General features: G+C 33.0%; 1 protein-coding gene across 1 annotated transcript in view; it reads left to right on the top strand.

The window, feature by feature from the left end:
• Positions 1-681: 681 nt before the first annotated feature.
• LOC140442759 (uncharacterized) overlaps positions 682-14,687 on the top strand; it is a 22,144-nt gene continuing 8,138 nt past the window's right edge. Inside the window, exons 1-4 of the mRNA XM_072533736.1 lie at positions 682-891; positions 954-1,079; positions 6,790-6,897; positions 10,792-12,637. Of these exons, the coding sequence (XP_072389837.1) occupies positions 771-891; positions 954-1,079; positions 6,790-6,897; positions 10,792-12,637 (2,201 nt within the window). The 5' untranslated portion in view covers positions 682-770. The remainder of the gene's footprint in view (positions 892-953; positions 1,080-6,789; positions 6,898-10,791; positions 12,638-14,687) is intronic.

Raw genomic sequence — 14,687 nt, 5'->3', positions numbered from 1 at the left:
AAACGGAAAACGTCCCAACTACACTTCATCTAATTTACATACCGCTGCACGTCATCCGCGTCATAGGCCGTGAGGTCACATGATACCAACACGAAATAATTAGGCGGTAGGTGTTTGGGTAGGTGTGTTCTTTTTTAGAATCACTTTGCCGAATAAACTGGCATTACAGCCACTAGACATATTTTATTATATACGCGTCGAAATAATAGTTAAAGATTTCTATTAATGTTAACTTAAAGAAATACACAATGATATGTTCCATTTAATTTGCATAAATGCATTATAAAGAGTTTTCATGAAGAACATTTGTTCGGAACACACTGTAACTGTAATCGAACGAAGGTGATATTTTGGCATAAATTGGTAACACGTATTTGACAGTTACAAGAATATTTATTTATAATTATAGAACAAGATTATTTTTTAACTCTTGTTTTGTTTCTATTTATTTACATTAAATATTAATTTGTTTTGTTGTATAATCCACTTTTGCAATAATTATGTGACCTATTTGATTTAAAATGGATTCAGGATTTTTTTATACTTTGGCAACTATGTCAACTTTGATTTCTGTCAATGATGATGACGTGCAACGGTATGTAAATTAGATGGACTGTATATATTCTTTGATACGAAGGACGAAGATACGATGCTAGGTCGCTAGAGGGCAGATAGATTGCTTAGAATTTGCTAATGTCCATCATAGATAAGAGGGTTAGGTCTATTTTCTTGTATGTTAAAACTAGTTGTATTTAGTTTATGTGTTGGCTATGGATTCAAACATCAAAATTAAAGAAGAGTTTGTTGAATGTGGCCAAAGACACATAGAGAATCAACTAGCCGCATCAACTGATATTGTGAACTTAGAGAATGAACTAAAAGTTCACTCAGGTAGGATAAGTAATACAAATAACTACACTAAGCAATATGCCTTAATTCCTATCTTTTATTAGCTAGGACAGTAAAAGCTGAAATTAAGGAAGAGTCTTTTGAAGATGATGGAAGATATATAGAGACTCAGGTATCCACCTCCCTTGATCTGATACACTTAAAGAATGAACCAGATGAGTATAACTCGGGTAAGTATGGACAACATGGTATGATGAATGATGATAATAATGAGTACTAAAAAAGGTATTAGTTGTCAAATGTAGGAACAACTTTTGTATAAGTTTAATAAACAAAAATATGGCTACTGTTATTATTCTTTTAATGATGGATTTTAAAGCCAAAAAATATAGATACAACAGTGTATAGAGCCTTAGGAATGGACAGAAATGAGAATATGAAAACTTAGTGAAGATGTAGCAATAAGGAAATAATTATTAAGAGTAGAGTAAAACATTTAAAGAGGCTCAACTCCTGAAAAATCACTATCGACTCAGAATTATCATCACAGAAATTGGTTTACTATCTTCCTGAAGAATTATTATTAATTGATCAAAAACTAAATCTAAAACAGGTTCCTTTTCCATAAAAAACTATTTGAAACATTTAGTGGGTTCACATCAGTTTGTCCACTCTTCATTTGAAAATGTTTCAAAAAATTCATTACAAAATGATCCACAGAAATAGACTTCCTAAAGTCAACATTTTTCCCAGTTACATATTTCTTAAGAGATACCCAGACTAATTCTATGGGGTTGAGAACTGGATGATAAGGAGGCAGCATGAACCCAAAATGACCACTATTACCCAATATTCTGTCAATTTTATATACCTTAAGTCTGGGTTTATGGCTTTGTATAATTCTGTAAAGATCAACTTTTAACATATCTTCTGATAAATGCAGATTCCGTTGTCTTAGCCAGTCTCTAATTACATTTTTTGTTGAATTCATATTAGGACATTTTTCAGCTTACAACTTGTGATAAGAAGCATTGTCAACAACTTATATGTTATGTGGAGGAAGATTGGGAATAATCATTTACTGAATCCATTTTTTCTAATTTTCATATTTTGTTTCACTGTGATAGATCCCTGATTTAGTGATTAAATTAAATTTTGAACAAGCATTTTTTACAAAATCTTTTCTTCACCTACATTCACTATTATCAGTCTCTGACCTTATAAAATCAAAGCATGTAATCGCTCATTGTAGTTATCCCTCTGACTCTTTGAGTGAATATGGGAAGAATGAATATAGGTTTAATTCATGTCCTATTATCGATCGGTTCTCTTCTCTGTATTTTTTAATATCTAAAAGAAAGTTTCTTCTCAAATACCGAATTTCCTTTTTTCTGTTAAATGTTTTCTATTATTTTTATGTTTTTCTCCAAGGAAACCATATTTTTCTCATGGCTTTTCTCAAAGATTCATGTGATCTGTTGTAGTTGTATTCAGTTACAAATTTTCGGTGTATTTGTTGTTAGAACCTTTTTTTCTTCTACCTTTTAACCTTTTAGTACAAAAATTAATTGTAAATCAATGAAGCACACCTTTGTCACGCTCATCCCACTTAGATTTTATAGCTGACCTATTTCTTTTTTTATTCGAAGTACTAAATGATGATGCTGTACATTCCTTCCTTCATTTCACTCAAAATCGCTTTTATTATGCTTAAACCTAAACCTGTTGCTGTTACAACAACAGATTTTGCACTTGTTTTAAGTATATTGAAGGTAAGTTGTATCTTGCTTTTTGTTGGATAAAATGCATAACACTCGCTATAATTTCTCGGCTTTGCCCAAACGAAACTTTTCAATTCGATTTTGATTTGAATTTCATTTCATGTCACTGTCACTGTTCTTCAAGCATACACTGTCGTAGACTATACCGACCTAAGTTTACCCTTTAAGTTGTTTACTTCTACTAAAATATTTCCGGTAATTTTACTGCATATCAAGTGGGTGTGACGATTGCAAGATTTTCAAAGTCGTCCATAGTTTTTGTAAATGATTAGTTTAAGGCAATTAACACAACCTACCGTAACAGTGTTGCCATTTTTTTGTATAATGTATATATTTTGTTTAAAATTTAAAGATAGACTTTGACGAAATTGTATTGGTTATTATGAGAAGCTACAATTTTTGAATTTATATAAAACAGCATTCATAAAATATTATTTTTATATTAACTAAACGTTATTCTTATATAGATAATAACAAAAATAGTTTATCTTTTTCTTATCTTTATCTTAATTTTTTAACAATTTTATGAAACTTACTTAAAACTCATTAGAATTAATCCTCTAAATTCCTTTAAAAAGTAAATAGTTAATATTTACTTTTTAAAACTGTTTACTTTTTTGATGTTTTCGAAACTATTAACTTTTAAATAACTTGAATAATTTTTATTATAAATGTATCTTTTTTAAACGGCATATGGTAATGTGTCTAAATTGACATGTTTTTGTTTGTTTTTGATTTTTAATTGATATATTATGTGCTCTTTTGTAATCGATTGTGAATTTTAGATGTGAGAGTAAGAAATTATTGACAATATGGCAGCACTGTCAATATGTTAAGCTTACATTGAGTGTCAAATAAAATAAACTATGGGTTATGTTCATTGCCCTGAAGCATAGACATATAATACAAATAGACTGAGTGGTACAATATGGTCGCGTTCCCTCAGTGCAACAGGGAAAACTGACGCAAGCAGTGACGACGTGACCTAAATGACCAATGGTAAGGTCACGTGGTCGATAAACCCAGCCATTAGAAAGAGATGCAAGGACTGGTTTGCGTCAGTTTTCTCTGTCACACTGGAGAAACGCGACTGTATGGCAGCAGTCAGCCAGTCAGTCTATTTTTATTATATGTCTATGTCCTATAGAAAATGTCACGCCGAGAGTGCAGTACGGCTAATATAGGAATGCACAATTGCCGGAGTTCACGCCTTGTGCTTGGCGGTACAAACAGGTCCAAGTGGTAGTCACAGAACCGTACCCAGATCTCTACGCCGGGCTTTGTTATTTATTATAAAATAATATATTGATAAAATAATTGCCTTCAAGTAGCCAAATAAGAGGCATGAATTTGAATAAAAAGACCTTAAGTTTTTAGCGAGAATTTTATTATAAAACTGTATACTTTATTAAACTAACAAATGTATTTTAAATTACATTTCTTGATAGCTATAAATATACCAGGTGGAACCTCCGGTAACTCGATTTCCGTGCACCCAGCCCAATATCCAAGAAAAACTTTTTCTTTTGTAAATATGTGAAAAATTATCAGGAACGGGAATATAGAAAAAGCTTTGCACATCTTTTAATCCTGGCGATGTTATTAAAAAAAAAACAAGTTGCGCACTTGAATTACTGCGAAATTTTACCAGCTACTATGAAATTTTTTTTTTTGTGGAAATCTGAAGTGCAGTTTTTGTCCTTGTTAAAACATAATGCAGTCTCGCATTTTTTACACACAACATAAGTTTACCTAGTTCCTTGGCATAGCAACCTGGTAGTTTTCAGCGAAACCTTGTGTTATTCCATATGGGATAATGGTTTTCCTTGCCCACACTTGACCAGATGAGCAGGTATAAGGTTTATAGTGTAAGTTATTTAACATTATATTATATTTATACTTTATTAAACTAACAAATATATTTTAAATTACATTTCTTGATAGCTATAAATATACAGGGTGGAACCTCCGGGAACTCGATTTCCGTGCACCCAGCCCAATATCCGAAAAGCCCATACTCTGATTGGACTGGTAAATGCATTTTATTGGTTATACAGTGTAAAATAATCGAGGTTACTCACAGATATTCAATTAATTATACTAAAGTCGTCCTCTACATCCGAGATGTCGGATTCGCTTTCGCTACTCTCCCCTGTGTTCGCGTATATTATCAATTGGTCTACGTCATCTTGCAGGTTGTCCGCAGTCCACATCTCAGTTTCCGTTTTCTCAACAACGTGAGTGACATAATTGCGCCAATTTTGCTCTGTGACGCGTGCGAAACCGTCGTCGATCAACTGGCGTACCTCGTCGTTTTTAAAAGTGGTATTATGGGTACCTACATACATATCGCTTAACTTGGTTCCACACCATTTCTATAGGATTCAATTCGCAGTGATATGGAGGAAGCCTTAACATATAAACATTATGTTGTGAAGCATACTCATCAAGATGATACTTATCGTATTGATCTTTAAAAGCACGCGCTGCTTCTAATAGCTCGGATTTCAAATAACACTCCTCGAAAAAAATGTCTTTTTCCACTAGCCATTCCTTGATTGCAGCTTTATTCCAGGAATTGTCAGGGAATCTCTCTTTACGGGAGTGGTACGATGCATTGTCCATTACAATGACATTCCTGCGACCATTATTTGGTAAATTTGATATTAATGTCTCCTTAAACCACGACTTAAAATATGCGGCATCCATTTCATCGTGATAGTCGCCATCATTTTTCTTTGCCAGAAAAACACGCTGTGTGCCAGGAAGGAAACCTCCTGAAAAACCTGCATGCAATAAAACATCGTGGACCTCGTTTAGTAGGTGCTTTTAAGGCCAGTACTTAAACCTTTGAGAAAAGCATCACGACTGTTTTGTCGTGACATCAACATTAACCCACGATTCGTCCAAATATATGATATTCGGCCACGTTTCTTATAAACAAATCCAATATCTTTCAGAAGTCTGTATAAAGTAGAAAGAGACAACGGCTGTATATTCTCATTACCTTGTATGAAGTTATGTATATGCTTTAAGAATGGCGGCAAATTTTTCATGAAAAATTCACAATGAACAATTCTCCGTAGAAATACTTCTTACACCCTCGTCATATGTGAATATTCTAGAATTTGATTGACACACTCGTTTTTTACGTTTTTTTGTCGATTTCAACGTTCCACTCTGTTCTTTTTCTTTTTTGATATTGTAAATGCTTCTTTCGCTAACACCAGTCACCAACGAAGTACGTCTTACAGCAGCACTTACATTAAGTTGTTCCGTATTTTGTAAAAAACACAACACATTTAACACTACCAGTTTAGCGCAACCGTTAAATAATTCACCGGATTTAAACTTATGGGACTCCATGCTCTCTGTTGAAACTCGGACTAAATTTTGAAGTGTAGTTTCGTTTTCCAAAAGCACTTTCACCCCCTACCCATCTTTAGGACGGGTAGGGGGTGAAATAGGGAAAGCTTGGAGTTTATCAAATACTAATTATGACAAACAAATTTATGGCCATATTTAGGTGATTATGTTAATGATGGTAATTTGTAGCAGAAGTTTTACAAAAGAAATGAAGACCTATTTATAGAAACAACATAACTGTATTTTTAATATTTTACATACAATAGAAAAAATCTAATTTCTATGAAAGAATTAGAAATTTGAATATTATATAATATTTATAAATAATATCATTTCCAAGTTTCCAAACTCTTTCCTAGAAATTATGTAGGTTTTTTCTATTTTATGTAAAACATTAAAACTACAGTTAATTGTATGTTGTTCTTGTAAAGAGGTGTTCAAATGTTACTCTTATGAATATAATTCAATTTTATATCTCATGTTGACGTTTTATATGCAAAACTCATAGTTTTCTTTGTCAATAACTCATCAATGCCTTTTTATTCTACTGTATACGTATACATGATATAAAATATTTTACTCGTACTGCCGGCAGATGCATTTTATCCAAGCCGGTCCTGTGAGACAATGAGCAATCAACAGCTGGAGAAAACCGACAACCCTGCGCGTTTATTCTCCATAAGAAAAGCATTGCCGTATCTTACCCGTACTGCACTCTCAGTATGACATTTTCTATAGACAAATCATTAAACCTAAAAATTGTGATGTAATTTATATTTTTTTATTATTAAAGATAGGAGAGTGAAAGCTGAAATGAAGGAAGAGTTTGTTAAAGTTGAAGCTGAGAGTCAGCTATCCACATCACTTGATCTGGAAGAGTTTCAAAATGAGTATACCTCAGGTGAGATAATGATAAAATCTGTAAAGTTAATGGTACTTAATGGTTGCTTGTTTGTAATTGGTCTAACCGCAGTCAAGTTTACTCCACTAAATTATGACATGTTGACACGAATGACATTTATGAAATTTTAAAATTCAAAATTTATATCGACGATTTTTTATATTTTCTGCGTTATTCCTTAAATTTTTAGATTTTTTGATATATAAAAATATATAGTTTTGTGAAAAACTCCTTAAATTTCCATTCAACTAACTTTAATAGCTCGCAGGTATGTTGATTTGGTTCTAGAACCTGTAGTTAGACTCCTGTAGAAAAAAAATTAGTTTTCATGCATAATAATGCACCATCACATACCAGCAGAGTCACTACAAACTTCCTTGAAGCAGAAGATATCACTATTCTGTAGTGGTCTGCTTGCTCACTTGACCTTAATTCTATAGAGCATTTGTGGGATATGCTTAAAAAAGGATTAGACCTCTCCGGCATAATTCACAAAACACCGTACAGTTAGTACAAGCTGCTCTTGAAGAAAGGAAACAACCTACCACAATAAAGTCTAGACAATTTTTGTTTGGGAGCATTCCCACGCGAATTGGAGCTTGCATAAGGTCTAGGGCTAGTAACACCGACTACTAAAAAGAAAAACATACTACTACTACTAAGGATTTCCACAGTTTTCACTGTCTTCTTTCACTCAACCGTTTTCTCCAATTTTCCCTGTCATTCCAGTCTCCATCTCGCAGGGTTCTTTTCTCCATAGCCTCGTCGATTTCATCTCTGAATGACCTTCGGGGTCTTCCTCTCTTTCTTCTTCCAATCGGGCTCCATTCTGTGATTTTGTTTATCCAGCGTCCTCTGTCCGCTCTTCTGACGTGGCCGTACCAGGATAGTCTCTTCTCCTCTATATAGTCGATTATGTCTGATTGCACTCCCATTCTCCGCTTAATCTCTGCGTTTTCAATTCTGTCTCTTTTTGTAAGTCTACAGCTTCTCCTCAGGAACTCCATTTCTACTGCTCTTATTCTACCTCTATTTCTCTTGTTTATTGTCCAATTTTCGGACCCATATGTCAGGATACTTCTTGTCAGGGTATTATATATTCTCTTTTTTGTCTTTATCGTAATATTCTTATCCCACAACACAGAGTTTAGTTGTCTTATACAGTTTCTTGTTTGTCTCAGTCTGTTGTTTATATCTTCTTCTGTTGTTCCCTGGTTCGATATTATGGTTCCTAAATACTTGAATTTATCTGTTCCATTTATTTGTCTTCCCTCGTCTATCTCTAGGTTTCTCATATCCTTGTTTTCTGTTGTTAGGTATTCGGTTTTCTCTAAGTTTATTTCCATTCCGTTGTTTTTATATTCTTCTTCTAGTTTTCTGAGCATAAAGCTGAGATCTTCTTCATCTTGTGCGATGACTACTTGATCGTCGGCAAAACTTAAGGTGTATAGGTATTCGTCTCTTACTGGTATGCCCATTCCTTCGCACTTTCTCCTCCATGGTTTGAGTGTCTTTTCCAAGAATATTTTAAACAGAGTAGGGGACGTAGCACAGCCTTGTAGAAGTCCTTTTGTCGTCTTAAATGGATTGTAGGCTTTATTTCCACATTTAATAGCTACTTTGTTTTCTTTGTATAGTGCTTTAACTGCTTTTATTAGTGTTTGTCGGATTCCGAGATCATTCATTGCTTCCCATAATTTGACTCTAGATATTGAGTCATATGCTTTCTTTAGATCAACAAAGGCCAGATGGACCGGTCTACCTTTTGCCATTTTCTTCTCTATCAGTTGTTGTAATGTGTACGTATGATCTAGGCATGATTTTCCTACTGTGAACCCTGCTTGGTCTTCTCCAATTTTTCCTATTATTTCAGTTTCTAGTTTTTCCTTAATAATTTTCCCGTAAAGTCTACCTACCGACGATATTATACTAATTCCTCTATAGTTTTCACATTTTTTCCTGTTTCCTTTCTTATGTATGGATGTGATGTATGCTTGTGTCCATTCCGCAGGTATTTCTTCTCCATTTAGTCCTCTTTCGAACATTCTATGTAGCATGCGGAATAACTTTTCCGTTCCGTTTTTAATTAGTTCGTTTGGTATTCCTCCGGGTCCTTTGGCTTTTTTGTTCTTCAATGTCTTGATTGCTCTCTTAACTTCTGCCAGGCTTATTTCTATCTGGTCGTATGCCCCATTTCCTGCATGTTCTATATTCTCTTCCTGAAATTGGGGATGGTTTTCTGTAAGTAGTTCTACGTAGTATTCTTGCCACTCGTTTTCACTAATTTTGCCGATCTGGGTTTTCTCTGTCTTATTTCGTTGAAGTGCTTTTAATATTCGCCATGATTCTGAATTTTTCGTTCCTCCGATATGTCGTTCTATCTCTGTGCATGCTTGTTCCCATCGTTCGTTCTTTTCATTTGTTACTCTTTTCTTTACCTCTCTGTTTTTCGCTCTATATAGGTCTAAGTCTTCCTGTTTTTTGGTGTTAAGGTATTTTATGTGTAGTTTTTTCTTTTCTTTTATGCATTTCAATGTGTCTTCCCTTAATTTGATATTCTGATGGGTTTTCCTTTGGTCGTCTTCTCCAAGAGCTTCTAAGGCCGCTGAAATCAGGCAGGTTTTTATGCGTTCATGCATTTCATCTAACGTGTCATATCTGAATTCTTCTAGTTTTTGGTCTAGTCTTCTTTTGTATAAATCTTTTATTGATTCTTCCTGCAGTAGATGTAATTTGAGCCTCTTTTCGTTTATTGTCGTTCCCGTTGTAACAATCGATGTATGTTTTTGTTTTGTCCAGATATAGGGGAATTCCATCCATGCCACCACAAGTTTGTGATCTGTTCCACACTCTGCCCCTCTTTTCACTCTGGTGTCTTTCACTTTGATGGAGCTTTAGAAGAAAAACATAAATAAATATAAACAATTGAAACATAATTCGTTTTGTATGCTATTGACTTTAAAATAAATAATTTCAATTTTATTATTTAATTTATGGATTTCTTTAATTTATATGTATTGGTGATTAAATTGCTTTAAAATAAATATTCTTTGAATTCGTAGGTTGCTTTTTTGAGATTCGATTAAAATAATAAAACATATCAGATGATTCCATATAAGTTTAATTGTGTGTACGTCTATGGATTAGGTTAGGTTTGCTTACGTTAAGTTAGACTAGGTTTATTAACATTTTTATTTAACAAAAACATTACTGGTTTGTTAGCAGTTATACATGATTCTACAGTTTTACATGTGTCATATTTTGTGTCTTACACACATACTGACAATCTCATCTAACACTAATGAGAATACATACGGACTAAGCACTTAGCCCTACTGCAATTTGGCTTACTTCAACTTGAAATTTATCAGTCTCTCCCACTTCTGTCCCAACATTTGTTACTCCACTTAGCTCTTTAAAGGATGCAATCTTGGCTGATCTTCTCACTGTATTCAGGATGCAACTTACTGTTGTTAGATATCGTCACAGCAATACATGTTGTTTGTTTACTAGTATGTGATTTGGCTTATTATATGCTACAGTTTGAAGTGTAAGTACAATGCAGTCCCTATATAGCTTGTAATAATTTGTTATTTTCAAGCATAGTATCAGTTACATATTTATAATAATGATAGACTCAGTTTGGGAAAGTCTCATTAGTGATGAAGTATCGTTCTTAATTAGTCATTTATTCAGGTACAGTGAGTGCATGATTTATATAAGCAAGTTGTTTGGTCCAAGTATGTATTAGTATATATAGGTATCCTCATTTTTTGTTCTAGACTGTTTATATTCTTTTCTTACTCCTTATACATTCTGGAAACCTTTACTTGTATAATTGGTGTAATACCTTTTTCTTTCCAGTAAAATGTTTATAATTGGTTTCTATTTTAGGTTGCTCGCAGGAGGAGAAAAACATGAAAACTGTGGAAACTTTGTCTACACATTTATCTCATGAAGGAAAATGCACAGATCGGCACAAGGAATTTTCTCAAACAAACTTGAAACATTCGATGGAATATACCAGAGAAAAACTTTACGAGTGTGAAATTTGCTTCAAGCGATTTTGCCGAAAACATACTTTAACTGAACACATGACACTTCACACTGGAGAAACACCATACAAGTGTGAAACTTGTTTTCAGCAATTTAGTCAAGCAGGCAATTTGAAACAACATATGAGATTGCACACTGGAGAAAAACCGTACAAGTGTGAAATTTGTTTTAAGCAGTTTAGCAGAGTAGGGACTTTAAAAATACATTTAAGATCGCACACAGGAGAAAGACCTTACAAGTGTGACATTTGTTTTAAGCAGTTTATCAAAGCAGGAACTTTGAACATACATTTAAGAACACATACTGGAGAAAAACCGTACAAGTGTGAAATTTGTTTTAAGCAGTTTAGCAGAACAGGGACTTTAAAAATTCATTTGAGAACGCACAGTGGAGAAAAACCTGAAAAACATTACGAGTGTGAAATTTGTTTTAAACAGTTTAGTGAAGCGGGAACTTTGAAAATACATTTGAGAACACACACTGGAGAAAAACCCTACAAATGTGAAATTTGTTTTAAGCAGTTTAGCAGAGCAGGGACTTTGAAAAGACATTTGAGAATGCACACTGGAGAAAAGCCCTGCAAGTGTGAAGTTTGTTTAAAGCAGTTTACTACTACAAGTCAGTTAAAAAAGCATTTGAGAACGCACACTGGAGAAAAACCTTACAAGTGTGAAATTTGTTTTAAACAGTTTAGTGAAGCGGGTAAATTGAAAAATCATTTAAGAGTGCACACTGGCGAAAAACCTTACGAGTGTAAAATTTGTTTAAAGCAGTTTAGCGAATCAGGAACTTTGAAAAGACATTTGAGATCGCATATAGGCGAAAATTACAAGTGTAAAATTTGTTATAAGCAGTTTTCTCAGTCAAATAATTTAAAACGGCATATGAGTTTGCACACTGGAGAAAATTACACATGTAAAATTTGTTTTAAGCAGTTTAATGATGATTATAAATTGAAAAGACATTCGAGAACGCACACTGCTGAAACACCTTACAAGTGTGAAATTTGTTTTAAGCGGTTTAGCCAAGCAAGTTATTTAAAAACACATATCAGAATTCACATTGGAGAAAAGCTTCACACGTGTGAAATTTGTTTTAAGCAGTTTTCCCGGGTAGAGTATGTGAGACAACATATGAAAATACACACCGGAAATAAAACTTACAAGTGTAAAATTTGTTTTAAACAGTTTGGCGCAGCATGTCGTTTGAAAAGACATTTGAGATCTCATAGTGGAGAAAAACCTTACAAGTGTGAAACTTGTTTTAAGCAGTATAGTGAAGCAGGGACATTGACTGTTCATTTAAGAACGCACACTGGAGAAAATTACAAGTGCGAAATTTGTTTTAAGGGATTTAGCCAAAAAGGTTCATTGAAAATACATATGAGAGTGCACACTGGAGAAAAACCTTACAAGTGTGAAATTTGTTTGAAACAGTTTACTACAGGAAGTCAGTTAAACAAGCATTTGAGAACGCACACTGGAGAAAAACCTTACGAGTGTGAAATTTGTTTTAAGCAGTTTGGTGAAGCAGGTGGTTTGAAAAAACATTTACGAGTGCACACCGGTGAAAAGCCTTACAAGTGTAAAATTTGTTTAAAGCAGTTTAGCGAATCAGGAACTTTGAAACGACATTTGAGATCGCATACTGAAGAAATTGAAAAGTATGATATTCAAACAATTTAGCTAAAAGAGTACTTTGAGAAGACACATGAGAATGCACACTTACGAAAAACAATACAAGTGTGAAATTTTTTCTAAGCAGTTTGAGAGATAGTTTAACTAAAGACATGAAAGGTTATATCGATAATCGCACCATGTGATGACAAGTGGTCGGGCTTATAGGATAGGTTAACTTTTATGAGGGATGAAACAACTTGTATCTATCGTGTCTGGAGATTCAGAATGATTATCAGAGACCCTTTCAAGGTTTTGTGACTCACTAGTTTCAGATTCTTATCTGTATGTTCATCATCAGAACTTGCAGGAATGCGACCTGAAAATTGTCTATTTCTTGCAATTTCTGACCCAGAATCTCTTAATTTAGTCGAGTTGGTTTTATCTCTTAATTTACGTGTTATAAGACCTTCTCTCAATTCGCTTTTATCTTTAATATAAACTTTTTCATTATTTTTTAAGCGGTTTTAAATTTATTGTACCTCTATAAAAAAAAAGGGTGTGGCAGTCCAGTGGGACTGTCGGTAGAAGTTATACTTCTATACACGCGTTCGCCGTTACAAATTTTTATGGGAGTCAATCTGCACAATCATTACATATGTAATTCTATAGGTAAGACATAGCAGAAAGAGAAACAGAATTAATAACAACTTACTAACAATGAAGAATTGAATCAATATTTTGATGAAAATGCATATTTTTATTTTCATATATGTATGAAAGGAGTTGAATGCAAAATTTTTTTACACATACTCTGCAGTAAAATTCATTGTTTATTTTGTTATTAATATAATAATACAATACAAATTAAAATGCAATATTCATAAGTATTTTTGAAAATGACAATATACATAACTTATTTACGCATATGTTTAATTTACCATGATAGCAATATTAACAAAAAAAATATTGTTTAGTGATACAACTGTCAATTTATTTGACATTGACAAATACAATATGTAATTGGTGTTTGTTGTGTATATAAGTACACATTTGAACTTTCTTGAGATATTTACAAGTTTTAATTTATAATTTAACATGCCTAACGAGGCTTGTTACTCCCCTGCAAGTTTCCGATTCACTCCCGTGCAAATTTCCAAAGTCGAACGTGCGTATACAAGTATAACTTCAAAAACCAACAACTCGGATTATGTTGTAAATTTTCATTTTATTTTTAAATTTAACATTTTTACGTATATTACATATATTTAATAAAATTAACGTGGGATTTTTAAATATTTCAAAAATAAAAAAGGAAATTCGTATTGGGATTCGAACTCACATACACCAGCGTATGAACCAAACACGTAAAATATTTGCCAATTAGACATGCCACAAACATATTTTAAAATTGACAGTTCTCGGTCATACAGTGATTTATTGAGATTATTATTTTGAAATACAAAAGACAGATAATTATGAACGATAGAATAAGATACGAAGATATGTAAATATGATATTTTTTGACCTATGTAAAATATATCAGAGTCAACTTCCTCTGAGGGGAGTTTTGAGATTTTGTGTGGAGTTAAATTTTCATTTTCAAATTGTTGGCAAATTGGGCAACCTTTTACTTCATTCTCAATTTCAAAGAAGATAGATAGATACGAAGAAAGATAATTATGAACACAAAACATATCACATAAATAATAATATTAATAAATATTATATTATATAATATATATATATATATGTAATATATATATAATAATAAATATATATACAAAAGGAACATTTTTATTCTCGAGAGAGGAAGAGAGGGAAAATATATCTTCTGTCTCTCTCTTACTCATTATCTTACATATGTAATGATTTTACAGATTCACTCCCACACAAATTTCCAACGTGGAGCGCGCGTATAGAAGTATAAATTCAATAAGCTTTTTGAATGTTCTGTCTTTTCTGAAAATTACTGATCACTATTTTAGCATTACATAATTTTGGTTTTAGAATTTTGTCAGTAGTGGGAATCTGAGTTTTAAGTACTCTAAGTACGAAGTGACATTAAAAGTTGAGATGGTGATGGTAAATTTGAATCAATTGGTGTATTTCTAAGTT

The sequence above is a fragment of the Diabrotica undecimpunctata genome, chromosome 1 (genome assembly GCF_040954645.1).
Source record: "Diabrotica undecimpunctata isolate CICGRU chromosome 1, icDiaUnde3, whole genome shotgun sequence".
NCBI lineage: Eukaryota > Metazoa > Arthropoda > Insecta > Coleoptera > Chrysomelidae > Diabrotica > Diabrotica undecimpunctata.
The sequence above is the reverse complement of the archived record's forward strand: the minus strand, read 5'-3'. Positions and strand labels throughout refer to the sequence as shown.